The 27,391-nt window shown below is 63.1% G+C and overlaps 3 protein-coding genes across 3 annotated transcripts; all 3 read right to left on the bottom strand.

Annotated features, from left to right (window-relative positions):
* Nucleotides 1–4: 4 nt before the first annotated feature.
* CTSS (cathepsin S) lies at nucleotides 5–3,265 on the bottom strand. Its single transcript, XM_088535523.1, has 7 exons — nucleotides 3,140–3,265; nucleotides 2,877–2,999; nucleotides 2,363–2,512; nucleotides 1,475–1,699; nucleotides 868–1,033; nucleotides 533–635; nucleotides 5–104 (listed from the first exon to the last, which is right to left on the bottom strand). Exons 1-7 carry the CDS (start codon nucleotides 3,263–3,265, stop codon nucleotides 5–7), a joined length of 993 nt encoding a protein of 330 aa, XP_088391649.1.
* A 2,432-nt stretch (nucleotides 3,266–5,697) lies between these two features.
* On the bottom strand, nucleotides 5,698–7,331 carry CTSK (cathepsin K). Its single transcript, XM_088535444.1, has 7 exons — nucleotides 7,011–7,331; nucleotides 6,819–6,941; nucleotides 6,578–6,733; nucleotides 6,282–6,500; nucleotides 6,049–6,214; nucleotides 5,873–5,978; nucleotides 5,698–5,805 (listed from the first exon to the last, which is right to left on the bottom strand). Exons 1-7 carry the CDS (start codon nucleotides 7,329–7,331, stop codon nucleotides 5,706–5,708), a joined length of 1,191 nt encoding a protein of 396 aa, XP_088391570.1. The 3' UTR covers nucleotides 5,698–5,705.
* Nucleotides 7,332–9,653: 2,322 nt separating this feature from the next.
* ARNT (aryl hydrocarbon receptor nuclear translocator) lies at nucleotides 9,654–27,123 on the bottom strand. Its single transcript, XM_088535512.1, has 22 exons — nucleotides 27,096–27,123; nucleotides 23,090–23,201; nucleotides 22,171–22,215; nucleotides 21,432–21,476; nucleotides 19,943–19,987; nucleotides 17,620–17,833; nucleotides 17,264–17,477; nucleotides 17,038–17,137; nucleotides 16,597–16,662; nucleotides 16,095–16,180; nucleotides 15,514–15,590; nucleotides 15,226–15,360; nucleotides 14,682–14,756; nucleotides 13,743–13,894; nucleotides 12,279–12,383; nucleotides 12,019–12,097; nucleotides 11,722–11,845; nucleotides 11,263–11,362; nucleotides 10,815–10,974; nucleotides 10,387–10,546; nucleotides 10,118–10,269; nucleotides 9,654–9,785 (listed from the first exon to the last, which is right to left on the bottom strand). Exons 1-22 carry the CDS (start codon nucleotides 27,118–27,120, stop codon nucleotides 9,696–9,698), a joined length of 2,361 nt encoding a protein of 786 aa, XP_088391638.1. The 5' UTR covers nucleotides 27,121–27,123; the 3' UTR covers nucleotides 9,654–9,695.
* Nucleotides 27,124–27,391: the final 268 nt, after the last annotated feature.

Genomic DNA, 27,391 nt, shown 5'->3' with positions numbered 1-27,391 from the left:
CCGTCTATATCACTGGATAAGAGCCGTAGCTGGCGATCCCGCAGTGATTTCCGTGGTTCCTAGCCATGCGGATGTAGCCCTTGTCGCCGAAGTACTCGCCCCAGCTTTGCAAAGAAGGAAAAAACAGACAGAAAAATTATGTTTTTTTCCTGCAAGTAAGATGCAACCTTATCAACATCACAATGTTTTTGAGGTCCTTTTCCTAGAGGTTTCTACAGGAAGACGATGAAACAAAACCATTCAGGCCTCCTCGTTTCCTGGATGCTGTTTTAATTGTTTCATGAGTTTTAAACTCCATATGGGGTTACTACAGCACCTTCTAATAAGTTCCCTATAAATAGAGGGAACTTACAGCGAGTTTAAGTGTATTTTAAATGCACTTAAATTTCCTTGACACTGTTGGAATGTCATAATAGTGCCTTGACATGGTGAAGCCTGAATCCCTAGAGAGCTTGTTAAGGACTAACATGAACATCCCCCTATATAACCATTCCCCTTAGCCAAGCACCTCCCTGCAGATCTGTGCTTTTACCTGTTTTTCACAAGCCAGTAATCCTTGCCATCGAGAGTGCCATATCCGATGACAAGCACGCCGTGATTCACCTCCTGGGTGCACCGGGGGTCATCGTACACCCCTGAAAATAATGTAAAGAAACGCCAGATTTGGGGAAAGCGTCGTCCGACCGCGTCTCTGCACAGGCATCTTGGTGGGATTGAGTTCAACCCCCAACACCCGCACTGTATCAACACCTTCACGTAGGAACTAGGCCAGAGCTTGCCAAATTCAACCCAGATGTAGGTTCTGCAAGGTTTACGTTCAAGGAAACGGGGAAAACGTGGCTGTGGCCCTTGACGAGAGGGACGTACCTGACTTGTACAAGAAGAAGGTTGGCTGGGTGGCGTCGATGGCGACCGACACGGGGCCCACGTTGGCCACGGCGTCCTTGAGGGCCGCCTCGTCGGCGTAGGGCAGCTCCACGTACTTGGAGCAGGTGGCCGCGCGCGTGGACACGTTGTATTGGCACGTCCCGTTCTGCCGGGAGCGAGGGGGTGGCAGGAGGGGACCCCGCAGCTCCACGGGGACGTCGGTGCCCTTTGCCAGCCCCCCTTCCCCCTGTGGCATGGATGGGACCATCCTGCCCAACACCCTTCCCCAACCACCAGGATAAGCGAAACCGTTTTGCCCAAAATCTCCGCCTTGTTGCTAGAAACCTTCAGCGACAGCTTTTCTACCACTTCCCCAAAGCTGCCGCTTCCCATCAGCTGCTCCTGGTGTTCAGCCTCTATCTCAGACGAAGCCCGTGGCTTCTCCTTCCCATTGCGGACAGCATCGGCTCCTCGGGAATAACCCAGGGAGCAGAGCGGGAGCCAGGGCCCCTGCCTCGTCCTCTGCTCCGCAGCACGGTGCCTCCCGCTCCATCGGGAAGCAAACGTGGAGACCCCCCGTGTCCGAACGCCTTCCCCCGTGTCCGACCTGCGCCGTGTAGGGGTAGGTGGCGTCCGAGTCGATGCCCTGGTTGTCGATGATGTACTGGAAGGCCCTGGTCATGAAGCCGCCGGCGCAGCCCTTGTTGCCGTACATGACGGAGCAGTCGACGAGGTTCTGCGCGCTCAGCGACACGAGGCGGCCCGTGCGCAGCTGGAGCTGCCCCTCCAGGGCGCCCACGGCGCTGAACGCCCAGCAGGCCCCGCACGCGCCCTGCGGGGACGGGGACGCGCTGAGCGGCGGCCGGGGTCGTGGGGGACACGGGGGGACATTGGGAGACGTGGGGGACACAGGGGACGCGGGGGACGCGGGGGGACACGGGAGGGCACAGGGGACACGAGGGATCAGGGGGACACAGGGAGACGTGAGAGACACGGGAGGGCATGGGGTGACATGGGGGGATGCGGGGAGCACGGGGGTGACACAGGGGACATGGGGGGACGTGGGAGGGCATGGAGGGACATGGGGGGACACAGGGGGACATGGACACGGGGGACATGGGGGGGATGCGGGGGACGGGGGGATGCAGGGGATGGGGGAACATGGGGGGAGGCGGGGAGCACGGAGGTGACACAGGACGCAGGGGGACACAGGGGACGTGGGGGGAGACACGAGGGACAGGGGGACATAGGGGGACGCGGTGGTGACACAGGGGATGCAGGGGGATGTGGGGAAGGGGGGGGCATGGGGAGACACGGAACACAGGGGTGACACGGGGGTGATACGAGGGACATGAGGAGACACGAGGAGACATGGGGGACACAGGGGTACGCAGGGGGACACAGGGGTGACATGGGGGTGACACGGGAGCCGCGGGGGGATGCAGGGGATACAGGGGTGACACGGGGGTGACATGGGGTGACACGGGGGCCGCACCTGGTTCTTCACGGGGGTCACGCAGCCCTTGTCGCGCCAGTCCAGGGTGGCCGGGGCGCTGCGGCCGGCCCGCGGGCGCCAGGACGCGCTGCGGTTCCGCGGCGCCGGCGCCTCCAGCCCCGTCAGCAGCGCGGCCACTTCCTCAGGGCTCTGCGGGGGACGCGAGCGGCTTTGGGGGGATCCGCATCGCGCCCCGTTTTATGCTCCATTCCCATCCCTTCATGGGAGGCTCGGATGAGATCCGAAGGGTGAACGCGCTTCCTCCAACAGCACCGCGGTGCCCAGGGAATGCAATTCCCGGCTGGAGAGCAGGCCCGGCCCGAACACCCTGCTGCGGCGTTGGGCAAGAGGGATTTCCTCACGCCGCGTTGCCTCATGGCAGCAACATCCTTGGCACTCGCTCCGTGCCCGCCGGAGAGGATGGACCAAGAGGGGTGGCCGGCGTCTTCCCCGCTCCTGACCCAATTAAGGTCCTCGTTAGTCACCCGGGGGCCGGTGCCGCAGAGGGACCTACCATGTCGGCCAGGTGGTTCATGGCCAGCTCGTAGGAGCGCAGCCCCAGCGCGCGCTCCAGGTTGTGCAGCGTCACCAGGCGCAGGTTGCTCTCCCACGTCGCGCGCCGCTTCCCCTCCTCCTGCTGCGGGCAGAGCGGGCGCTGCCGTTTCACCGCCGCGCCGGGGTCCTTCCCAGAGGAATCCCGGCGGGAAGCGGCCGCGCGGCCCACCCGGAGCCGCTCCGTCCGCCGCCGCGGCGGGAGCAGCGCCCGCGCCGCCCTACCTGGTGCCGGTACTCCTTGCCGTGGACCTTCTTCCAGAGCTGCCAGTGCCAGTCGAGCGCGGGGTCGGGGTGTCCCAGCGCCGCGGCCAGCGCGGCCAGGAGGGCTCCGCACGCCAGCGCCTGCATCCCGCTCCCCGGGGCCTGCGGAGCCGGCGCGAGTGGCCGCGAGTGCAGCACGAGGCGGCCGCGCTTGACCCCTCGGCGCCGGAGCCGGTTTGGCCGGGGGCGGGATGTCCTCGGCTCGCCCGCCCTTCGCGGCATTCCGGCGTTCGGGACGGGCCAGGCTGCCCGGCCGGCCTCGCTCCGCGCCGCCCGCCCCGGCGGAGGCTCCGTGCTGGGAGCAGCGGGAAGCCCCGGCTGGACCCGAACGCACCATGGGGAGCAGCGGGCCCAGCGCTGCCCACGGGGACACCCTTCACCCCCCGGCCCTATGGACAGAGGGACGTTTTCCAGCACCCCGAGAAGCAAAATCCCCTCTTGGTGCCCGGCCGTCCCCCACCCGCTCCCGGCCTTGGACCGCAAAAGCCTCGGAGGAGCCACAAAAGCCTCGGAGGAGCCTGGAGATAAAATGGAGTCTCGTCCAGTGTCAGCGCCGGTTCTTCAGCCTTTACTTCCTCAAAGCTCCCCCGTCCGCAGCAGGGTTAAACCCGGTACCTGAGCGGCCTCGTCCGCGCGGGTCCTGGTGCCGCCGCCGGCTCCTCGGTGACAGCGAGTGGCAGGGCCGGGCGGTGTCCCCTGCCCCTCGCGGCCCCGCGAGCCCCGTCCCGCTGCCGCCGCGGCTCGGCCGGCAAATCACATGGCGAGGGAAGGAGGAAACGCTCTGATTTCGCTTTCGCACAGCCGGTGCCCGCGCGACTCCAAGGAGCGGCTGCTCCGGCGCCGCTGGCTCCGCTGGGGCCGTTCGCTGCTCCCGGCCGGAGGGCGGGAACGGGGCTCGGGGGGGTCCCGGTGTTTCCAGGCTCCGTGCGGGGCGGGAGATGGTCCCAGGGCAAGGACGGAGCCCCAGGCAGCGCCCTCGGAGCAGCCCCGATCCCACCGGGCGCCACCAAGCATCGGCCAGACCCACAGAGCTCCAGAAAATCACATTTATTGAGTGTGCCAGGATGAGGCTCAAGGGGGGGATGCGCTGAGCGTCCCCATGGCCGGAGCGGAGCCCGCTGCAGCGGGAGCCGCATTGGATGCGGGAAAATCCAGTGCTGGAGCTTCCTGCGGGAGCGCGGCCAGCGGGGCTGAAGGCCCCTTGGTGAGTGCGGCCCGAAACCCCCTTCGGGGCGAGGGAGAGGAGGGCGCGCGGGGACGGCCCCACCGAGCACCTGAGTCATCCTGCACGGGGCGGCCGCCGCGTTGCGAGAGCACCCGAACGGCGGCAGCAATTCCCGCCGGAGCGGGGCCGCGGGGCGGACGCGGCAACGCGCTGGAAATGCAGCTGGATCCCTCCGTAAGAGCAAGCCGGAGCAGATCCGCGTGCTGGAGACGTCCCCCCGCGTCTCGAGCAGCCCCGTCTCGGCTCCGTGCTGCAGAGCTGCTCAGCCTTCCTCCCCAAATCTCTGTCTTTTGGCCCCAAAAGGCGCAAACCTCCCAAGTGCCTCCCTGGCCCTGCTGGATTTTGCTGCCAGTAGCTCCAACCGGGAGCGCAGGAAGAATCTTTTCCATGCGCTGGAGAGGGCTGAAGTCATGAGAGAAACACTGGGAACAGCCTAGAGATTGGCTCTGGGCCTTTATGTATGAAAAAAGGTTTTGCTTGGGAAAAAACCCCCCCGCCAAGGCTGTTCTGAGCTGTAAATGGTGCAAAACACCCTGCGCTCCTGGACACGGTGCCTTGGACAGGGGATTGTCCAGAGAGAACACTGGATCCGAGCGGGAAGCGGAGAAACGCCGGCTCTTGGCTCCGGCTCGGCGTCCAGCAGCGCCCGCAACGCTGGGATTTCCCGGGGCCGCGCGGATTCGGGTTTCCCGGCTCAATCCGGGGCGTTTCGCGTCGCTCCCGCCCCGCATCCGCAGCCTCCGCCGGGTGCGCGGGCCGGGACGACGCTCCCGTCACCGTGCGGCCTCCGCAGGGATCCGCCACGCACCGGGTTCCTCCCTGCCCTCCCGGCCCCTTGTGCCGCCGTCCCCGTCTGTGGTTAAACTCCCGGGTGGAAACCCCGCGTGTTCCTGGGCCTTTTCCCTGCAAGCAGGAGCAGGACAAGCGCGGAGGCGCCTCCGCTCCCCGCTGCCGTTGCGGCCGGCGCGTGAGACAACGCTCCCGTTTCGCTTCCCTTTCTCATCCCGAACAACCTCGATGCCCCGCGGCGCTGCCGGCATCGCGTGGCCCCCCGCGCCGGGGAGCCCAAAGGCGCCCGCCGGCTCGGCCACCCGCTCCCACTTTGCTGCCGTGAAGGGAGCGCTGGGATTTGGGCTCCAGGGGATGGGATTTGGCGCTGGGATTTGGGCTCCCACCCGCCCCGTCCCGCGCGCTGCCTCCCGCTCCTGCGGCGAAGGGAAGGACCATCCAGCACAGAGCCCGGCGGCCGCCGCTTTGCGTCCCAAGAGGGTTTATTTCTCGGCCGCGCCGTGCCGGCCGCGCTCACATCCTGGGGAAGCTGGCGAGGTTGGCGATGCCGCAGGCATTGTTGCGGTTGCGCGCGAGCAGCACGTAGCCCTTGTTGCCCCACTCCTCGCCCCAGCTGCGGCCAGAAAGAGCCCTGAGTCCCCGGCCGGGCCCGGCGCCCGCCCCGCGGCCCCCGGCGCTACCTGTTCTTGATGATCCAGTGCTTGGAGCCCTTCTGGGTGCCGTAGCCCACGGCCAGCACCGCGTGGTTGATGTTCTGCCCGTTGCAGCTCTCGTCGTAGTAGACGCCTGCGGAGAGGGCAAGAGGTGACGGGGCGGCCCCGGCGGCCCCCGCAGCCGCCCGGAGCGGCGGCCTCACCGCGGCTGTAGAACTGGAAGGAGGGCAGGCTGGCGTCAATGCCCACGGAGACCGGCCCCACGCGGGCCAGCGCCCGCTTCAGCGCCCTCTCGTCGCCCTCGGGGATCTCCCGGTAGCCGCGGCACTTGGCTGCCTTCCCGCTGGGGCTGTACATGCAGCTCTCGTCCTGCGAGCGCCGCGAGCGGTGAGCGCGGCGCCTGGCGCCGGTCCCACCGCGCCACCCGGGCCCTCACCTGCCCGATGTAGGGGTAGGCGTCCTCGGAGTCGATACCGCGGTTCTGCCGCACGTACTCGAAGGCGTTGGTCATGTAGCCGCCGCCGCAGCCGTCGTTGTTGCTCACGCAGTCCACCAGGTTCTGCGGGCTCAGCGCCAGCAGCCGCCCCGTCCGCCGCTTGAGCTGCCCCTCCAGGGCGCCCACCGAGCTGAAGGCCCAGCACGAGCCGCACTGGCCCTGCGGGGACGCGCCGCGGTGACGCCGGCCACGCGCCGCGGTGACGCCGGCTTTGCCATCGCGGCCGCCCCGCTCACCTGGTTCTTCACGGGCGTCACGTAGCCCTTTTTCCTCCAGTCCACGGAGGGTGGCGCCCGCTCGGCGCCGTGGGCCACGTAGAGCGTCTCATTGTCCTGCCGCCGCTCCCGGGGCACCCTGAGGCCCGTCATGGTCCTCGCCACCTCCTCGCTGGTCTGGGGCAGGGAGCGGAGCGGGGGGAGCTCGGCGGGGCGGCCCCGGCGCCGTCCCCGTCCCCCCGGGGGTCCCCGCGCCGCTCACCATGTCTCCCAGGTGGTTCATGCCGAGCTCGTAGGAGTGCTGGCCGCGCGCGTACTCCGCGTTGTGCGCCTCGATGTAGCGCAAGTTCTTCTCCCAGATGAGCCGCCGCGCCAGCTCGTCCGCCTGCGGGACCGGCCGTCACAGCCGCGCGGGGACCCCGCGTCGCCAGCCCCCCGTGTCCCCGTCCCCTACCTCGCCGTTGTACTCCTTCCCGTAGCTCTTCTTCCACAGCTCCCAGCGCGCGTCCAGCGAGGGGTCCGGGTGCGGCTGCGCCGCGGCCGTGGGGAGCAGCAGGGCCAGCAGGCCGGGCCACCAGAGCCTGGGGACGCCGAGACGCTGCCGGGCGGGCTCCCTCCCTCCCACACCTGCATTTGGGGCTGATAGCCCTCGTTTTGGGGCCCGTCGCCCTCGTTTTGGGGCCCATCGCCCTCGTTTTGCGCATTCGAGGCGCCCGGCTTCGGGCCAGCCGCAGCCGTTGCGGGAGCTGGTTCCCATTCGGGACCCCCCGGCCATGGGGACGCTGGGCCGCCCCCCCCGCTCCATGCGCCCTCTCCCTGGGGACAAAGGCCCCTTCGGTCCCCGCTTACCGGGCCATGGTGCAGGCGGCGGGCTGCGGCGCGGGCTGCGCCGGGATGCGGCCCCGCCGCTTTTATCGCCGCCGGAACGAGGAAGTTTGGAGGCGGCTGGAAAATGTGGGCAGGCGGCGGGCTCGGCGGGGCCGGGAAGGGGGGGCCGCGGCCTTGGCTCCCTCCCGGCTTCACATGATGCTCCCGGCAGCTGAGTCAGCGCGAGGCGCCGGGGGGGCGGCCGGGACGCGTCCTCCTGCCCCGGGGATGGCCCCGCGTCCCGGGGTCCCGCCCTGGGGGCTGCGCCCTACGCGGGGCACGAACGGAGCCTCCCCCACCCCGCGGGGCAGGGGCCGCCCCCGCGTGTCCGCGACGAGGGGAGCGGAGCCCGCGGGGAGCCCGGGGGGGTCACGCGCGGGGACCCGGTCCCGGGGAGGGCAGCGCCGCCCCCGCCGCCGCACGGGGCCCTGAGTCGCCCGCACGTGACGGCGGCGCCGGGACCTCGGGACGGGGGAGGCGCGAGGAGGAGGAGGGGGAGGAAGGCGGGGGGGGGGGGGGAGCCCCCTCCTCCGCACGCGAGGCAGAAACGAGGCTGGAGAATAAAAGAAAAATATCGTGTTGTAAAAGCTCTGCTACATCTCGGCACCGCGGCCGCCCTTTGGCACATGGAACACGGGGACCGGGGTCCCCCGCGGCGGGGGCCGCTCCGCGCCGGCCCAGGGCCCCGTCCTCGACGCTGCAGCGGTGACAATGACACACGGGAGGTGACACCGGCCACGGGCCAAGCGCGGCCCCGACGCGGTTACTGCTGGTGGCTCCGGTTCCCTGGGTTAAAAAAGGAAGGGGACGGATCCAGGGCTATTTCCAGGCTCCCCCCAGGGAGTTTCCCAGCTTCCCCATGGCACTTGAAAGGCTCTCGAGAAGCTCCAAATCTTGGTTTTCCAAAAAAAGCAGGAGAAAACAGGGAAAAAACGCTGCAGGCTCTGAAAACGTCGGGACTCCTTGGGGTCGAGGGCGTTTTGCTCAAGGGTGCCCGGGCGGACGGGACCTGCTCAGCCTCACACGGGGCCCCGGAGACCCCCCAGCTGCTCCTCGCACGGCCCCGGCGCCATTCCGTGAGGAAGGAGATTCCCGGCAGGCTCCACGCAGAGCGGATCTCGGCTCCAGGCAGGATTCTGCTCCTTCCCCTCCCGCGCGCGGCTGCGCCAAGTTTCTTTCCCAGCTGAACTCCGGGGCGGCCGCGTTTCCCGGCTGCAGCCCAAGCGCGGGGGGAGCCGCCGCTCTCGTGGCCCCTCCACGTCCCGCCAAATCCGCATCCACACGTTTTTCCACGCAGGAAGCCAGCGGCGGCGGAGCCCGGGCTGACGCGGCGCTGCGGCCGGCCCTCGCTCGCCTCCGTGTCCGGCTCTGCCCCGCGGCTCCGCGCAGGGAGATCCCGAGGGAGCCGGAATCTAAGAGGGAGGCTGGATTCAGGAGCAAACACGGCCGTGCCGAGCACACGGGGAAAGGCAGCTCCTCGGCCGGGCCCCGAGCGCATCCAGGGCCTCTCCGCACAGGGAAGCGGCTCCAAGACGAGGGAAGTGGTGGAAGGGTTGGAAAGTGCAGGGTTCCTCCCCTCGGCCCCGTTGAAACGTTGCTCCGCGGCAGCACCAAGCTGCAGACGGGGTGTTCACGGCTCGGGATGGTCCTGCCGCTCTCGGGAGCGCTCTGTCCATCGCACAGGTTACACAGGCAGGGTCCAAGAAACACGACGGTGCCAGCGGGCACGGGGCCTGGCCAGAAAGCGCCCCGAAAGGAGCCCGGAACAGCCCTGCAGACACGTCCTGGTTCCGTGGGGGCACATCCCACGTGGAACGCTGCATCCCAACACGGGGTCTCACCCCAGCGGCTCCAGCCTCGCGTCGTCCAGGGTCAGCGCTCGGAAGGTTCCTTTCAGCATTTAAAAAGTGACAATACTTTGTGTTTGATAGAAAAGAGTCACGGTATAGAAGACTGAAATAAAAACGGTAGAAGCCGCTTGCTGGATACAGGGAGCTGCCCGCAACGCGGGGGATCCCTCCGGCCACCCGAGCGGCAGAGCAGCCCCACGGGCCGGGGCTCAACGAGCTCCGGTGGCGCTCGAGTCCCGAAGCCGCCGGGAAAACAGTCCCCGCTGCCGTCCAAAGCGGAGCTCTGGCTCCGGGACAGTTTCGCCTCCGGAAGGTAGGAAGTGTTCATAGAGTTCAGCAGTCTTTGAAAAAAAAGACTTGGGTGTTGTCCTTTACACATAGGTATTATATAGAGCTATATGTTACTTCCCCTAGGGCTTATTTTATTCTGAAAAGGAAGGGAATATGTTTAGCTCGGGGAACTCTTCGTTGTTGTAGTTGGGCCCCTGGTCTCCCAGCATGGTCAGCATGTCCTGCGGAGGTAACAAGGCCGCGGTTACTCCCCGGGCGAGCGGCGACGGAGCCGCCTGCGGATGCGCCCGGCACCCCGGCTGTGCCAGGCCCTGCCCCACGGAGGGGCTGAACCCGAGGCTGCTCAACCTGAGCCCTGCAGCTCCTGAAACGCCTGGGCGCAGAGCAGGGGTTTCACACTGACCCTCCACCAGAGGAAGGGGCAAAGCGAGGCCGGCCAAGGCCTCTGCCCTCTCCTCCCCAGCCCATATTCCCAAACCGGAGGCTCCGCGATATCGCACGCTAAGGACAAGCGCGTTCCCCGCTCGGGAGGTTAAAGAAAGCACCGTCTTACTGAGAAGACCTCAGGCTGGCTGGGCTGCGGCTGCTGCACGTGCTGCTCCGCCGAGGCCGGGCCGTGGTGCTGTCCTTGCCACTGCGGCCACATCCCCACGGCGTCGGCCGCGCGCGCCTGGAACGGGGCCGGCGTCGGCGCCGCCTCCGGGGCTGCCCAACGGGAACAACGAGGCGGCCGACGTCAGCGCCAGCAGGATCTCCCGGAGCTCCGGCCGGAGCGGGGCCCGCGGGCCGGCACCCCCGGAGCCTTCCCCGCTCCGCACTCACCGAATCCCGCTCCGCGGCCGGCCAGGGTGGGATACGCGGCCCCGCTGGGGGCGGCGCTGGAGCCGGGGGCTGCCATGGGGCTGAAGGAGGACTGCGGGCCTTGGAACGTCCCCATGCCGAACGAGGAGGGACGTGTCTTCACCGCCTGCGATGCCACTTGCTGCAAGACACAGGGACCGCTCAGGAGAGGGTCGCCTCGATGCCGGCCCTCATCATAACCAGGGCAGGGACTGCTGCCCCGGGCCAGCTTCGCAGCTCGTGGCTGGTCTCCCAACGAGCACAGGGCCAGGCTGAACTCGCATCCCTGCTGATCCAGCCCAGCCCGCTGTGCCGTTTGCTGCCCAGCAGCCACAGCGGGGGATTCCCGGCGGCGGGAAGGGCCGGCAGCGCCGGGGCTGGCGGCAGCGCCGGGGCTCGCGCGGGGCTACCTGTGCTGAGAACGGCGGCCGCGTCCCGGGAGCCCAGCTGGTGCCGCCGGCCTGCGCGGGGCCGGAGTGGCGCGAGATCTGCGCCAGGATGCGCCCGGCGGCCGGCGGCTGCTGCGGGATGATGCTCACGGGGGGGATCACGCTGCTGCTGCTGCTGCTACTGCTGCTCCTGGAAGAGCGAGGGGGACTCAGGGGGACACCGGGCACCCGCGCGTGGGGCAGAGCCCGCCCCGCTGCCCTGCGCCGGGCACAGCCCGCAGGAGCTCATGGATTGGGAGGCAGGAAAGCCTCCCCGCCCGGCGTGGGGCAGGGATCCAGGCGACCGCGCAGGCCCGGAGCATGGGGAGCCCGGTGTGGAGCGGGGCTGGGAGCGCCCAGCCTCAGGGGGACCATTGGGAGCAGCAGCAACCACGGGACAAGGCCCGGCTCGAGGCCCAGGGAGTCTCACCTGAAGGTCTCCGTGGGCCGCGGCGGGGTGAACGCGTTTCCCTGCTGGAAGAGGCTTTGGCTGGCAGGCACCGTGCTGGCAGGAAGGGCTTTGCTCTGGTCTGCAGAGAGAGGCGCTGGGTGAGGGTGCAGCGGGCCGCGGCGCTGGGAATGGGGACGAGCGCGCTGCCGAGACGTGCTTGCGTGAAGGGAGCCCGTCTGCAGCCAGAGCGGCGAGCACGACTGCTCCCCACGCAGACATGGGCTCCAGATGGTTTCATGAAAGCCTGTTTAATTTGATTCCCTCTCCATTTTCTAATAAGCTTTGCATTAAGGCCCTCTGGGGTTAGAGCATCCACGACAGCCTGTGCTCAGAGAGGGAACACAGAACTGCTCCACGCGACTTGGGAAAGAGCAGAAAAGCCCTTGGGGCAGGTCAGGTGGAGGCAAAGCCCGGCTGCGCCCGGCGTGGGGCTCCTACCTGTGCTGATACCGCCGTAGATTTCACTGAACCTCGGGTCTCTCTCCTGGCTGAACAGGCTCTCCGTCTTCTCCAGCGTCTTGCCGTGCTCTGGGCCGGCAGCAGCCACGGGCTGGACAGAGACCTGGGATGAGAAACACGGGCAGGCGGGACGGCGGGTGCCGAGGAAGCCAACGGCCCCCGCCGGCACGGAGAGGGGTCGAGGGCATCTGCAGGGCCCTAAACCCCCAGCAAAGGGGGATCCACAGAGCGCAGGGCCAGGCCAGGCGGCAAGAGCCCGAGCTGCCATCGAGTTACCTGCGAGTGCTCGTACCCGGACAGGCTCTCTCTTCCCGGGACCACTTCCAGCTCTGTCTGTTGTGGCGGCTGCTGCTGCCTAAAATAGAAAGGGGCTGTAACAGGAGCGCAGCTGAAAGCACTGCCAAGCGAGCGGATACTCCCTGGTTACACCGGGATTTCTTAGCCCAGGGGGTTCAGGCGCGGCAGAGGGGAAAGCTGGGGTGGGAGCGGAGGCCGGAGCGGCAGGAGAGGCTGGAAAGGAGCGGAGCTCCACTGACCTCGCGGGCAGCTGCGCCGTGCCCATCTCCAGGGGAAGGCTCTGCCCCAGCTGGGGCCTCTGCATGGAGTTGGACAGAGCGGGCCGAGATTCCTGGCTGGAATTCCTGTAAAAAATAAAATAAAGAACAAGAAATATTTTAAAAACGCCAAAGGAAAGCCAACAGTTGGCTACTGAATGCAAGAGTGCGCACTCATCTCAGACAAGGTTGGAAGCTTTTTTTTTGTGCAAGACCTGCTCAAGTGAAGGGTCTTTCTGCTCGGTTTCCCAAGGCTCTGAAAGGGCAGCGTGGCCAGTTCTGCAGTGGCCTTGAAGCACTAGGACAGGCCAAGGGGCCCAACCACCCTGAAGCCCCCAGTGAGCCCCATGCCAGACACTCCAGAGCAGGAGCCTGCAGGACCCCCAGCAGCTTTGGGGCTTTAAGCTGGAGTTCTTTATGCCCTTCTGTCTATAGTCAGAAGCCAGTTAAAAAAAAAAAATTCCCCTTGCCCCATAATAAAAGGGATGGAAAGGCAATTTTTCGCCTCGGTGGTTGCTTAGCACACTGCTGCCTTTGAAGCAGGACCTGATCTCGCGGGTGAAACAGCTTCATGCAGAAAGCGCAGCGGAGACGCACCTCGACATGCGGCACCTCGAGCACCCCGAGCACCGCGAGCACCGCGAGCACCCCGAGCACCCCGAGCCTGCCCCTCGCGCGCCCCGCGTGGCGACGGAGCAGCATGGACGTGGCAATGGACGTGTGTGGAATGAACGAGGGCAAAGAGATAGCACGGCCCGCGGCCCGCGTCCTGCGCCCGGCTCCTCGGGAAGAGCTCCCTGCCCTCCAGGGCCTCTCTGCACTGCAAGGAAACCCCGACCTTCCGCTGCCCGCACGCGCCAGCAATGCAGCCTCCTGCTCGCCTGGCTGCAGACCCAGCCACGGAGGGAAGAGGAGAAAGCAGCCACGGCAGCAGCTTCCCCAAAGCACCAGCCAGGGGCTGGTTTCTGAGGCTAAACTACAGCAGCGGAGGAAAATAAATGTTTACTTTCTGCCCTGAACTGTCCCGCTCACAGGGAAAGCTGCCCTCCTGGACTGTCAACAGAAGCCCGAGAGCTGCATTCAGATGTGGACTTAATACGAGCTCTGAATGCACATTCAGAGCCGGGGAACTTGCTCCAGCGAGCAGAGTTTAACGGCGTTGCTGGAGCTGGACTTTGGCAGCTTGCTAAGCCACACAACTACGATGGCCAAAGGAGCTGCACGGTCTGTAGTGCCTGTCACAGCGCAGGGGAAACCAAACCAAAACAGCGCACACGCTCTCAGGGACTTTGGAATTTCTCTGGAGCCTACGGAAATTGCTGGGAAGCCTGGTGAGGGGAGAGGCCAAAGCTCCCGCAGGTCCGGGCTCCTGCTTATCCTGGGACAAGATCCCGTCTGGTTCACGTGCTATCGCTGGTGCCTGGCAAGGCGTTTCCGTGTACATACTTGACGTTGGTGTTGGTACAGATGATGTACTCAATTTCATCCGAGTAGGGGTTCTGGAAGGTAAAGGAGCTGGTTCTCATCCAGAGCCATTCCCGGTTTTTGGATCGGAATCGGAACATGACTGACAGAACCTGGCCTTTTAACTTCACCACCTAAAAAAACGTAACGCCATCAGTAGTACCTGCTGAGAGAAGGCATCGAAGAGCAACCTGCTTCTGAGCACGAGCCACCCCGCGCCAAGCCCACGATGGCCCTTTGCCTCCAAGCCCATGTCTGGATTTTCCTCTACTAACTGGCACTGCCACTGCTCCCTCACGAGATCTCGATTCCGGAATGACGTGGCAGGAGAACCAAGCAGCCCCTTTCTGGCTTCCACTTTTCTTATCTCTTTGCACTGGTGAGATGTATGGAGCCCTCCAGCAAATGATGCACACGCTGTTGCTTCTGGTGCCAACTACTTGGACAAATGGACATGAGCAGCTACTTTTTGGAGTCATGAAAGCACATGGGCAGTCTTACCTGCCCTGCCACAAGTCCAGCGCCCTCAGAAATAAGAGTAACCCCAACAGGGCAAGCAAACCACATCCATTTGGAGCTCTGCGGCACCGAGCTGGGCCCTAGAGATGAACCAGGGTTTCAGCCACAGGAGCATGGCATTCAAGTAGGCACTTGGTAGCCATGTCTCCGGCCCTAAAAGCAGACTGGACTAGCAGCCCGAAGATGAATTCAAGAGTTAGACACCCGGTGCTTCTGGTTTGTTTTGCATGTTTACAATTACGTGACTAGAACTGTAACTGTTTGCCTTTTGGCAGAACAAGAAATATCTAAGGCTTATTCTTCTCTTGGCTTTCCAATTAGTTTCATTTCTTTGCAAGCGCCAAGACACACTGCAAATGCGTGTATCATATTGCATGCCAAGAGGTGGGGAAAATGCTTTACCTGCTGAAAGCTGTCCCGCAAAAGCTGCTGGTCTTCCGGGTGGCAGAAATCCACAATGTCCTTCCCCAGAAGCTCCTAATTTTAAAGGAATTGGGATGGAGACTGGGTCAGTTTGCAGCTGGCCAGCAGACTCAGGTCCACACCGTTAAGTCCCCTTTGGGTCCCCTTTGGTGTGGGTCACCACTGTCCCTCAACGCTCCCCCTGTCCCCACTGCCACAGCACAAAGTGAGCGCAGGAACCGGCTGCTGTATTTTAAGAGAAGTACAACAGCACTCGACTATATTTGATCTTTAACTCATACAAAGGTAAAAACTACCTTAATTGACACTAGACATAACCCAGAGCCACCCACGTTTCCTATGATGAGAGGACTTGGAAAAGCAAATGAAAGGGCAACTGGTAGAAGAGAAACACATCTGCTTTAGTCCCTGAGCACTGTTTTATCAGATCTGTCAGACAAGCAGAACCACGACGTGCAAAGGAGAGGAGGGAAAACCCTGTTCAGACTCGTTCTTCCTCGGGGAGCTCCTGCTGGGTTCTCACCTGCGGCTGGTAGCCCACGGTGGCCACGCAGCGGTGGTCGATGAAGGTGAAGACGCCCTCGGTGTTGTGCCGGGAGATGAACTCCGTGGGCTGGCACACGTTGTTCATGTCCGTGCAGTTGGGCGAGCTGGTGACCTGCAAGGGCGGCCGCACGCCGTGTGGGCAGATCCTGCAAGGGCTGCTCCCTGCAGCTGCATTTGCAGCAGCCCAAGCACCTTTGGGCAGAAGGGTCAATCCCGTGGCCTTTCCAGACACTGCAACGTTGAAGCAGCAAGAAGTGCTACGCACCTGGAGTCTGCCGATAGCCACGAGGCAGAACTTGCTGCCCTGGCCAGCGTCTGGGTCATCATCAGGCAGCGAAACACCTGAGAGGAGAGCCAAAGAATTCCAGCACAAAGCACAAACCGACTGAGTTCAGAGGGGGAAAAAAAAAAAAGCATACTGCTGACTTCAACACATCCCTCCACCCTGTTCTGTAATGCAATGCCCTTTTCCATGCAAGGACTCGGTAAATTAAATTGCCTCCCCCTCCCTGTTTCTCCCCAAAGAGAAGGAGCGCTGTAGCTTCCAGCAAAAGCTGGCAAAGGAGGCAGTGCAGTATTTCCATTCTCCATGGTGGACACTGCTCCGAGACAGAGACCATGCCTCTGAACCACTGGAATATCCCTTCTCTTAATGAACCTTCTGAAACATGGCTCTCTGATCCAGCATTAGAGAAAATTAGTTCAATCCCCAAATGAGAAAGGAGGCTGGATGCATTTGGAAAGCATTTGCTAGCACATTCGGTGCAGAGACCGGACAACTTCAGGCCGTGTCTGCTTAGAAAGCTGCTCAGACTGAGCACAGCAGCCTAGCAGCACACGTGTTACCTGCGGGAGGCCAGGCCTTGATGTAGCCTGTGCAGTGCACCACCACGTAGTGAGGCTCCCCATCTTTTGCTGCACCTAAGCCATTCCTTGGGGGAGAGAGAGAGAAAATTCCAATTATTCTTTCTTTATCCCAAAGACATTCTGCAGCAGCTTTCGAAAATGCAATGAGGAAACACACCTGAATCTGCCTGACCTTACCCCAAGTTAGTATAAAGCACAAAAACTTGGCATAAAGTCAAGAAGTCCAGGGATAGGATAGGTTGAAATCGCTCGTTTTCAAATGAAAACAGAGACACAGACCAGGGCCCAACAGCAACAACTGGGAGAACATTTGGTTTTAATTGACTTAAAACACAAGTCTGGAATACAGAAAGGATTCTAAAGTAAGTATTATCTTCCCCAGTGTCGTGGCAGTAGGGTTCCTGCTAGCCTGTCCCCACCACGCTGGTGACAGAGCTGCTGGGAGCACAGCGGCCTCGCACACAACCCTGGAACAAGTTACCTGCAGCGATTGCGCATGAAGCTGAGACGATTCACAGAGACCGGGTCCACGGAGCTGTTGCCACACCTGGACCAGAAGGGAAAGGTTTTTAATCCATGTTTATCATGATGAAACACTGTGGGAGGCTTGAAGGAGAGAGGAAGTGCTCTCTAAACCGGGATGAACCTTTGAACCTCCATCACGCAAGCGAAACGCGCTCGTGCCGTGGGCTTCAATAAGGGAGGTGCCACGTGGGGCCAAAGCAAATCAGCCCTGCTTGGAACTGTCTTGAGAGCTACCTTAGCACAGGGTAAGGAAAATCTCAAGAGCTTGGTGGTTTGCTCTGTATGGAAAACTCCACTATATCACATCTGGGTCAAAATGAGCAAAATCAGAGCCGGAATGCAAGCACGAAGGAGCCAGCAAGTTCAGCTTCATTTCCATGAGGACTCTCTCCATTACCTCATTCGGCAGATGAAAGATCTTCGTGACCCCATACACATCCTCATGGACTGCTGCCCTTCCTTCTTGACGGTCCCTGTCTTTAAATCTAAGATGCGACCTAAGGAAACAAGGGAAAACAAGGGATTGCTGCAGTTGTTCAAGCCCTTTCGCCATCAGCGGCAGCAGGTAACACACCAGGAAAGCAGCAAGTGTCACCAGTGGCACCTTCCGATGTCCCCCTTACCGGTGAGCGCGTTCTCCGACGTGGAGAGCTGCTCCCTCAGCTTGCCCACGTCGTCCGGGTGCACCTGGTCGTACAGGGTGCTGCCGAACCACTCGGACTGGGGCTGGTTCAGGACGGGCGTCACGGAATCGGAGACATAAACCACCCGCCCGGTCTCACAGGACACGATGAAGAGAAAGCCGTCGGCTGCCTCTAGGATCAGGTGCTTGAGCTCCTGCACACGGGACAGATGGACTCGTACTGCAGCACAAAGCAGGTGACAGCCTCCAAACCCACCCCAAGGGCTCTCTCCCCTCCCCGCAACTAAATTCCCCACCCTGTGACTTCAGTTCCCTAAAGCAGCATCAAGCCGAGACCTGGTCAGTGAGAAAGGAGGGTTTGTAGGTGCCGTCGGTGGAGGTGTTGCCCGTGCCCCGCAGCGACTTCATGTGGGACACGGCCATGCGCAGGATGGTGAGCTTGTCGGGCTTGCGCGCCAGGGCGCTGCACGTGGGCACCATGTCGGAGAGCTCCGTGATGTACGCGGTCATCTTGTTCCGCCGCCGCCGCTCGATCTCGCTGTGGTTCTCCCTGCGAGAGGAGCGCGCCGGGGTGAGCGGCAGGCCGGGGGGCTCGGGGCTTCCCCGCGGGGCCGCGCCGCGGGACGGAGACGCACGGGGGGCGGCGCGGGTTAGGAGGGCGGCGCGGGCCTCGCATGCGGGGCGTGCACGGGGCCGGGAGCGAGGGCAGGGGACGGGCTGCGGCCGGGTCCTGGCCGGGACGCCGCCGCGCCGGGCTCCGAGCGGGGCCGGAGGCTTCCCCGGCAGCTCCACGTGCAGCGGCAGAGCGCAGGCTGCCTCCCCGGCCGCGGCCTCCACGCTCGCCGCGTCGCTAGAACAGAGCCAGGCGCTCCGGAGGGGCAGACGGGCTGCCAGGGCTCGTCCCACCCACAGGGTGACGCGTCCCCGCGCCCTCTATGGCTCTGCCCGAGACCTGGCCCACGGTCACGGGTTGGCTGCCCAAGCCACCAGCACGCAGGTCTCGCCCCGCAGAGACGTTAGGAGGGCGTTTCCGTAACACTAAAACCCCTCGGTGCGTCCCGAGCACCCGGTTCCTGCCCAGCTCCAGGCCCACGCGGGCAGCAGCGGTGCCGAGAGGCGCCCGGGCTCTGCAGGCCCCGCGCACGTCTGCTCGCCCCGCGCGTCTCCATCCACCGCGCGGGAGGCCGGGACACAACCTGCTGCTTCTACCTGCACGCACAGCTCAACCAAGGTTCTAGGAGAGATTTTTCTCCGAATCAGGACTTAACAGCCAGGTTTCCTGGACAAAAGGATGTAGCCAATGCAAAGAAGCACTAAGGAGGAGACGAAAGGAGATGGGAGCGTGGGCAGGAACGCGGGTGACTGAAGAGGACAGAGAAGAACTGCAGCATTGAGCACTAGCAAGTGCGTGCGGACATTAAACGACCCTGCACCTCGCTGCCAAGAGTCAGCAAAACTAAAGTAACGCTCCAATATCCCCCTCACCTTTCAGCGCTCGCCCAGGCTCCCCTGCCCCACGGGGAGAACGGAGCTGCCCTCGCTACACTGTCAGGACAGCAGACACGACGCCTGTCTCCTTGTCAAGCGGCCGTCGCAACAGGCGCCGGCAACAACAGTCTGCAGGGGACAGGCAGAAAGGGGGGCAGCTTCCCTGGGGGAGAAGCTCTGGAAAAGCTCTGGAAAAGCTCTGCTGTTCGCTGTGCCCACAGGCCCCACCTCTGGGGGCTCCTTATCTGCTCAAATATTTAAGCTATGTGACGCTGCAGCTGGGAAAGGCCCCGCTTTGGGTGGTTGGTTTTGCCTGGTTGTTTCAATAGCAGCCGGCGGGCAACAAAGCGGCCAGGGCCGGGGCGGTCTCGGCACCCAGGGCAGCCGTTCTAGCACTGTCTTTTTAGTCCTGCCACTTAAGAATGAGTTTAGGGTGGAACAGAGAGCTGTATTGTCCAGAGGAGTCACAGGGCAAGTCTGCAGGGCAGCAGGCCCCAAAACGAGCTGTTCTTCACCCATTACCAAACCAGTGACAAGCAACAGAAACTCGAGGGCTGTTTAAGCCCGTTCTACTCTGCAGCGCATGCAGTCCCGGGGCTCATCCCGCTGCTCCCAGGTTCTCCTGGCCGGTGGGACTGGGAGGGGAGCCAGAGGACTGTGCTGGTCGCTTCAGTGTGAGCCACAGGCCTCTGAGGAATCATAAACAGGAAATGAAGAGGAGAACCTGTTTTCAGCGAGCCTGAACTGCTCTATTGGGCAGGACGTCTTCCTCCCTAGAAAGCCAAAGGGATCATCAAATTAAGACGGAGAAAAAGCTGAACTAATGCAGGCCTAGTGTCTGGTTTTGATCGCATGAGGACTGCATGACAAACCCCACCAGGAAAGAACAGGGCGCTCGGCGCACGGGTCAAGACGGGCGGTTGTACTCGGCACAGGTTAGCGCGGTCCCGGTGCAAGCAGCGGCCAAACCATGCTCTGCTCTGCCCGGGGAGCCCCGGGGGCCTCGGCGCCCTCCCGCGCCCCGGGGCAGCCGCACGGCGGCTCCCGGGGCTGCTCGGGCCCTAGAGCAGCAACGAGGGCAGCAGGAGCGGGGAGGAGACGGGAGGCCTAGAGACACAGGAAGGAAGGGAAAGACTCTGCTTGTCCATGCTTGGAATCTCCAGTCTCCTACCTGGCAAGTCTCTCCTTATCCGCTGAACTCTGCTCATCATCAGACCTAAAAATAAAATCAGCGAGCTAAGCTAAAACGGAAAAAAGTTTAAAGAAACGAAAAGTGGGGAGGTGCACTAGGAAACGCAGCCTACAGACAGGTCTGTTTTGCAGAGGAGCAATTCCATGAAACAAAGCAGTCATCAGTTCACAACACTGCACATTAAACTGGTACCTAGGTATGTGCTAAGACACTTATCAAGGCTGTGCAACAGGCAGGGGCAACAGGCAGCAGTTTTGCATACAGGATAACGGACGTGCGGATGGTTGTGTGCAAGAACACAAGGTTTGTGGCAGAGCTGGGAATACAGTCCCAGGCACCTTAAGCTCCTCTTCCTGTTAATGTTAACAGAGCCAAAAAGCACACGCAGACCCCCCAAAATCCCCCGAGTGGCAGCTAGCAGAGAACACACGGTCCTGGCGCTGCTTGGCCAGGATGCTCTTGGACCTCAGCTGCTTTAATGCCACCCTAAAAGCCTGATGTTCACTTTCACAGTCTGTTTTACCTCTACATCATGCGAGGAAGGGAGAGAAAAGCGAGGGCTGCGAGGAAGCTGCCAGTCCTGGAACACACAGCGCTGAGAGCCCTCATTTTCAGTCCAAGACATCCACCAAATCCAAGGAAAGGCTCCTTTACACGACATCATTCCTGGCTCATCCTGTGATTTAGTCTGTCCTCCTGACCCTCAAGGCCCTTGAGGCAACGTGTGGGGCAGTTCTTACCCCCGCGTCCCTCATTCTTACCCCAGTGTCCCCAGCCCCTTGTATTTAACTCCAGTGTCAGGAAGATCTAAAGTTAGAGTCTTTTCCACTCAACATTCGCTCACTTTTCTCCTTAGTGAGACCCAGCAGGGTGGGTGTTGGCACCAAGGGGACAGGAATTTACAACACTCAGAACACGGACAAACCCCCCTGAACATGGCAAGAACAGCACACAGCAACACCAAGAAAGCCCCGAAATGCTGAGCTCAACAGAGGGGTTGATCTTGCTGAAACGCAGGGGTGACACCCCGAGCTCAGCCCTGCTTCTGCACGGCCCGGAGCTCCTCTGGCAACCCGGGCAGACGGCCAGGGGCAGGAGGTTCCCCGTGATGCCACCCTACACGCGACACATGCGGGGAGGCACCGCGTGTGCCGGCAAACCCGTTCAAGCACACTTGCACCAAGCACCAAACTTGTTTTTTTCTGCAAGTTCCTTGAGCGGGAGAGTAAGATTCCGAGGCAACAGCTGAAATAGAAACTTTGAAGAGGAATGTGATTTCTTAATCCTCCTGTGAAGCCATCCAAACAAACCAGGGGAAGCGTCTGGATCTTTGGCACAAGCTGCACCTTCCTCCAAGGGGAGGAAGGCCCTGCTGGTGGGGCAGGGACAGGCCCTGCCCGCGTGTGGATGGAGCTCTCTGCCCCGGGTCCAGCACCGCTCCCGAACGTGCCGCGCGGCAGCCGCTTACCTGGCAAAGCGCTCTTTATCGTTCGGCATCTGGTCATCGTCGCACCTAGGAGAGAGGAAGACGAGTTCGCACCCTCTTTACACTTGCTCCTCTACCAAACACCTCGGGAGAATGGGGAGGGTGTTAAATCACACACAAAAAGCCTAGGGCTGAAGAGAAGTTCCAGTGTGCCCAGGGAGCCCAGGACCACCCTTGTTGTTGAGCTACTTAAAAGGCTACAGCTTCATTAGTTTAGTGTCTTGGTGACATTTTGTGCCTGACAGTCACACCAAGGACCCCATCTCCCTCATCAGTTGAAGAACAGTCGCACACGAAGCAATGGGTTAAGCTGTGCTTGGAAAACACAGTCAGTCCAAAGCAAGGGCCTCGTGCAGAGGCTCTCGGGAGGCAGATCCTGCGTTCAGCAGGACCGCGCTCAGCTCAGTCCTTGGACAACCACCCTTAAAGGACTGCGACATCTGGAATTCCACTGGCATCACAACGGTCTAAGCCTAATCCTTGCAGCGAGGCTACAAATTAATTATAGGAGATTTGCCAGCTCTTCTGCATCCCATATGGGTTATGAGAGGAGCTGCTCACAGCCGCGGGGACAACGAGTCCTCAGCCCCAGAACAAACGAGCTCAGAAACACCCGTCCAGGGCCCGCTGGATCCTTCGCGGTGCCGGTGTCACACGCAGCAACGTCCCCTGTGCCACCCGCTCACCCCGCTGCACCTCCTGGGTGCCAGCCCACCCTCACCTGAGGAATTTGCTGTTCCCTTCTCCGTCGTCATCAAAATCAAGCCTGAAAAACATCAGCAAAAAGGCAATAATTAAGAGGCAGTCTCTCTCTCGGGCTGCCTTTCCATCTGTCCTGCAGGGACAACTCCTGCAAGGAGGGTTTAAGTGACCCCACGCGGTAACGGGCCGTTTGGCAGCGGTTTCCTTGGGCTGTTTCTGAGCAAGGAGAGTGTTCGGGATGGAGCGGTCCGGCTGCTGACGTCCCGCTCCCGGGCAGGGAAGCGGCTGCCCTCGCTGCTCACGGACAGAGCAGCCTCCCGACGGAGCACGTGTAATTCCAACGCTTGGATAAGGCGCATTAAAAAGAGGGCCAAACACTCCAAAAGTGGGAGCAGCTGCAGGGGAGCCGGAGCATCAGCAAAAGGGGCGAGGAGCGAGCCCGAAGGGAGGGAGATTTTTTTGTTAACTGAAAAATAAGAGGAAATGGCTTGCGGCAAGACGTGAAGAGGGGCCTCTAAATATCCTTTTAATTGCCAAGAGCATTTTTAGCAAACAAAGAGCCTACCGCAAGCACATTGCTGCCTTCCCCACCCTCTTCCAGGGAAAGGGCATTGCAAAAGCTTAAGGCCCCGCATTCCCGTTCCTCGGCATCTCCTGCAGCAGCTGCCCCGTCCCTCTGCCCCCCGGTTCATTCCCGGTCCGGGGCGGACACGGACACCCCCTTTCTCCCGTGTTGCGGCTCGGTTTTAATCCGTTCTCTTCGTGGGGGATCCAGAACTCCCGCTCCATGGGATACGGCCGGCACTGAAGGTCCTGGAGGAACCAGGCAAGGGCCTTTCACCCGGGAGGAGCCGGCCGCCCGCTCCTGCAGAAGATGCTTTGGCAAAACCCCACTTTTCACACACAAAAACTCCCAAAGCCCCCCAAACCCTGCTCACCCCGGGCGCCGCTTGTTGACTCTCTGCACGACGGCTCCTCCGGCCGGCGGCCCCGCTCCAGGATTCCCCGAGCCCACGGCTGCAGCCAGGGAGGAAACATCCGATGCCATCTCTAAACGGGAGGGGAAAGAAACACAAACGCATGAGGGTGACGGCGAATCCGGAGCGGGACGACTCCACGCGCTCCCCTTCCAGCCCTTCCCGCAGGGCCTCGGCACGCGGGGGCGTTCCGAGCTCCGAGCACGGGCTGCATCCACGAGCCCGAGGGCTCGGATCACGGAGCTGGGAGACGGGGGCTTGGAAGCGGCTTTGGCAGCAGGCGCCAGCTTCCTGACTCCGGGACGGAGCCGGGCTCCTTCCCGCTCCCTTCCCGACTCCGGGATGGAGCCGGGCTCCCTCCTGCTCCCTTCCCAACTCCGGGACCGAGCCGGGCTCCTTCCCGCTCCCTTCCCAACTCCGGGACGGAGCCGGGCTCCTTCCCGCTCCCTTCCCAACTCCAGGACGGAGCCGGGCTCCTTCCCGCTCCCTTCCCAACTCCGGGACCAAGCAGGGCTCCTTCCCACTCCCTTCCCGACTGCGGGACCGAGCCGGGCTCCTTCCCGCTCGTTCAGCAGCTTGGGAAGGTTGTTCCCAGTTTGGAGCCCGGCTCGGGGTGTTTTTCCCCGTTTCCAACACGAGTCCTGCTCTTTCTCCTCCTGCTCTTTATTCACTGGAGCGCGGCCCAGGCGCATCCAGACCGGGCCAGGACAGCTCCCCTGTGCCCGGTGCGCTCCCACGGCGCGCACACAAACACCCCGGATCCGGGAGGAACGAGGGCTTCGGAGCGCCGCGGATAAGCGCTTGATGGAGGAGGGAGGAATTTCCGGCTCGGGGCTGGGGAAGGAAGCGACACTGCGCTGCTCCTGGGCAGATTCCCTTGGAAAGAGGTTTGGGGGCGGCTCTGTGCGTTTTTCAAAGGTCTCATCCCATCCGAGCCCCTGGTACTGCTGGGGAACCGCTGCAAGGAGGGCTTGAGGAGGGAAAGCGGCGGCTTCCCCCACGAGGGCCAAAGCCTCCCTGCGGGACACGGGGCCAACGCGGGGCCAACGCGGGGCCAATGCAGGGCCAATGCGGGGCTCCGGCTCTGCCGCTCCCAACGCGGCCGCGTTTGCCAGGGCGAGCATGGCTGCCTCCTGCTCCGGGCGCTCCGGCCTCTCCTGGCTCCATCCCGCTCGCGCGGAGCACGTGCTGTGTCTAACTGAGGCCAGTGGAGATAGGCAGGAGCAGGCCAGGAACCGAAGGATCCTCGTTGGTAACCGAATAGAAACGGGCGAGCACCGGCACAATGGAGCCAACAATCCGGCCCGGAATAGAACGGGCTGGAAGGCGGCGGTGGGAACGCGGCCTCCGGAGGCAGCCTCCCGCGGGACGGCCCTGGCATCCCAGCACGGAGCGCCTGGCGGGATAACGCGGGAGCGGATCCTCGGAGCGGCCCCGAGCGCCCACGGAAAGGGCGGTCGCTGCAGGGGGTTCCGACCCAAAGGGCACATCCCGAAGCGCCGTTCTGCAGGCTGCAGCGGGTGGAAGAGGTCCATGGGGAACCCTAGCAGGCGAGGGGTGTGAGAACACGGCCGCTAAAACCAAGCCACAGCAAACAAAACATAGAAATGAATGCAGGTTTTCCCCCCAAAATGAAAGAAGTCATAAAATGCTTTAAGGACAGTTGATCAATGCTGTGTTTATCCTACCAAATCCAAAGTGTTCTAACGACCCAAGTGCGCATGGAAACCCGTAAACTAAGAGGTCTGTTTTGATCCCTCCTGCCTGGAGGACGCAGCGCTCGGCGGCTCCCCGGGAGGGTCCGGCCAGGCCGACCCACTCTCTGGAGCCGCCAGCCCCACGACCCGGGTCCTTCCCGGCTGGCAAAGGGGCAGCTACAGCCCGGGCGCCCTGGGGACCGGCGGGGGACAACGTTTCTGTGTTTGGTTCAGCCGGAGGCAGCGAGCGGAGCCTTGGGCGAGTGCTGGGCGGAGGGAGCCCGCGCGGGCCGGCTCCGAGGCGGCTCCGGCCTCGTTCCTGCGCCGCGTCCGCCGCCTTCCCGGGCTCAGCGCTCCCCGCAGCTCCACGTTGCAGGGCTCAGCACGAGCGGCCGCTGCTTTTAGAGCGCGCTTTCCACAAATCATTTATTTCACCAATGTTCCCTGTGTTTACAGCGCTTACTCACACTGTATTTTCCCCCTCTGTGTTTAAAACAACTAAGCTAGCAGCGGACAGCAGGTCTGCCTTCGGTTACAAATATTAAACACAGATGTGAAGCTCTTTCTCTCTTCTTTGTGAATCTATTTGTTTGAAACTCTTTTCTTAAGCAAAATACCCCGCAGCTCAGAAGACTATGGACACACAAACATTTTATAGCACAGGAAGAGTCTAAAGCAACGAGCATCTTCCCTTCTTGCTCTACCCAATTCTTACGGGGCTGCTGCAGAACTTTGCTTTTTTCCCAGTGTTTTTTCGCTGTGTTTTGCCGCGCATCCCTTGTCCGCCCAGCTGCAGCCCTGGGACTAACAGGGCTCTGGCAGGAGGAGAGCTGAACCTCCCGAGCGAGCTCGACGCACACGGCTCCGGTTTTCCTGCTCGGAACGGCACCGCGCTCCGGACGGGGCATTATCCCCAGGCAGGAGGGTGTTTTTGCGCAGGACCAGGCCCGCGTTGGACGGTTTCCATCTGGGATGTGCTCTGGCCAGGCCGACCCGGGAGCGCTCGTTTTTCTGCCGCCCCGTCTGCAGGTTCCGACTGCCGGAGGATTTTGGGTCGCCCTGCGGAACCACAGCCCGCGGTTCCCGCTCTGCTCCCTGTCCCGCGAACGGCCTGACGTGTTTTCCCAATATTCAAAGCTGCAGAAAGCTTCCTAAACCGAGCCAGGAGGAAAACCCATCCCTCACAAGTGCTGCCCAACAGGCCTCGATGAGCCTGAACCGTCACACGGCCCGAGACCTCGGCAGCCCCAAGCCACATGCGAGAACAAACCTAAACCACAAGCCAAGAATCGACTCGGAAGCCGAATTTCTGATCCCAGTCACCACGCGAGTCCATAAGGGCGCCACCGGCGCTGGGTTAGCCCAGGTACGGGCTGACGGCAGCGCAGCTCGACCAGAAACCCCAAAAAGCCCGAAAGACCCGAGTCCACTCAGCAAACATCGACACCCGCAACGTCCGTGCCGAGGATGGCCCCATGCTCCGGGCCGGAGCTGGGAGCTGGAGGGACGTTCCGCTTCCCGCACCCCCGATGGGCACCAGCAGCATCCCCAAAACCCCCTTCCGAAAGGGCCGGCGAGTCCAAACCAACCGCAGGGAAACGGGGAGCACGGGAGCCCCGGCCCCTCTGCCCCCCGGGGGTCCCTGTCCCCTTGGGTGTCCCCGTCCCCCTGCAGCCCCTCCGGGTGTCCCTGTCCCCCGGGTGTCCCTGTCCCCCCGGGTGTCCCTGGCCCCCTGCAGCCCCTCCGGGTGTCCCTGTCCCCTCGGGTGTCCCCATCCCCCTGCAGCCCCTCCGGGTGTCCCTGTCCCCGCGGGTGTCCCTGGCCCCCCGGGTGTCCCTGGCCCCCTGCAGCGCCCCAAGCGACACCCCTGGGCCCAGCCCGGCGCCTCGGAGACCCCCGAGCCCACGGCCACCCCCAGCCTGGCACGGACCTGCGGCCTCCCCAGCCTCGGGGGACCCCTTGGTCCCCTCGAGACCCCCTTGATCCCCTCGGGACCCTCCTTCGTCCCCTCGGGACCCTCTTCGACCCTCGGGATCCCCCTTCGTCCCTCAAGACGCCCTTCGTCCCACGAGACCCCCTGGATCCTCTCGGGACCCTCTTCGTCCCCTCGGACCCCCCTTCGTCGAGGGACTCTGCCCCCCGTCGCGCCCCCTTCACCCCCAGCGCCCCCGGGCTCCGCCGGGCCGCGGGACCCCGCGCCACCCGGAGCCGCCCCCGCCGCCCTCCCCGGGCCGCCGGCCCCGGGGCCCTCCCGCACCCCCCGGACTCACCCGGGTTGGCGGCAGCCGCGGCCATGGCGGGCGCTCCCCCCCCGCCCCCCTCAACGGCGCCGCTGCCAAGATGGCGGCGCAGGAAAACCCAGCGCGCCGCGGCGCAGCCTAGCCTGCCCGCGCGCGGGGGCGGGGCGGGGGCGAGGCGCGCCGCGCCCATTGGACCACACGGCCCAAGGAGGCGGGATCAAGGAGGGCAGCACGCTCGGGTGACGCCAGGCACGCCCCGCCCCGTACGGGCGCGGGGGGCGTGGCCGGAGGGGGCGTGGCCAGGAGGGGCGTGGCAGATTTAAAGG

This window comes from Tinamus guttatus, unplaced genomic scaffold, assembly GCF_059628265.1.
Source record: "Tinamus guttatus ecotype Peru unplaced genomic scaffold, ASM5962826v1 Tinamus_guttatus_pri_ptg000629l, whole genome shotgun sequence".
Taxonomy (NCBI): domain Eukaryota; kingdom Metazoa; phylum Chordata; class Aves; order Tinamiformes; family Tinamidae; genus Tinamus; species Tinamus guttatus.
This window is presented reverse-complemented; position numbering and strand designations above follow the sequence as displayed.

Excerpts from the sequence above, each read along its gene's own strand:
- CTSS (XM_088535523.1), bottom strand. The coding sequence starts at position 3,265 with ATGCAGGCGCTGGCGTGCGGAGCCCTCCTGGCCGCGCTGGCCGCGGCG. Across the intron at positions 636-867 it reads CTTCTTCTTGTACAAGTCAG|GGGTGTACGATGACCCCCGG; the intron begins GTACGTCCCTCT and ends CATTATTTTCAG. Across the intron at positions 105-532 it reads TACTGGCTTGTGAAAAACAG|CTGGGGCGAGTACTTCGGCG; the intron begins GTAAAAGCACAG and ends TTCTTTGCAAAG.
- CTSK (XM_088535444.1), bottom strand. The coding sequence starts at position 7,331 with ATGGCCGGGGGGTCCCGAATGGGAACCAGCTCCCGCAACGGCTGCGGC. Across the intron at positions 6,734-6,818 it reads TGAACCACCTGGGAGACATG|ACCAGCGAGGAGGTGGCGAG; the intron begins GTGAGCGGCGCG and ends TCCCTGCCCCAG. Across the intron at positions 6,501-6,577 it reads TGACGCCCGTGAAGAACCAG|GGCCAGTGCGGCTCGTGCTG; the intron begins GTGAGCGGGGCG and ends GCGTCCCCGCAG.
- ARNT (XM_088535512.1), bottom strand. The coding sequence starts at position 27,120 with ATGGCCGCGGCTGCCGCCAACCCGG. Across the intron at positions 14,757-15,225 it reads CCGTGGGCTACCAGCCGCAG|GAGCTTCTGGGGAAGGACAT; the intron begins GTGAGAACCCAG and ends CTTTAAAATTAG. Across the intron at positions 13,895-14,681 it reads TGCGGGACAGCTTTCAGCAG|GTGGTGAAGTTAAAAGGCCA; the intron begins GTAAAGCATTTT and ends ACGTTTTTTTAG.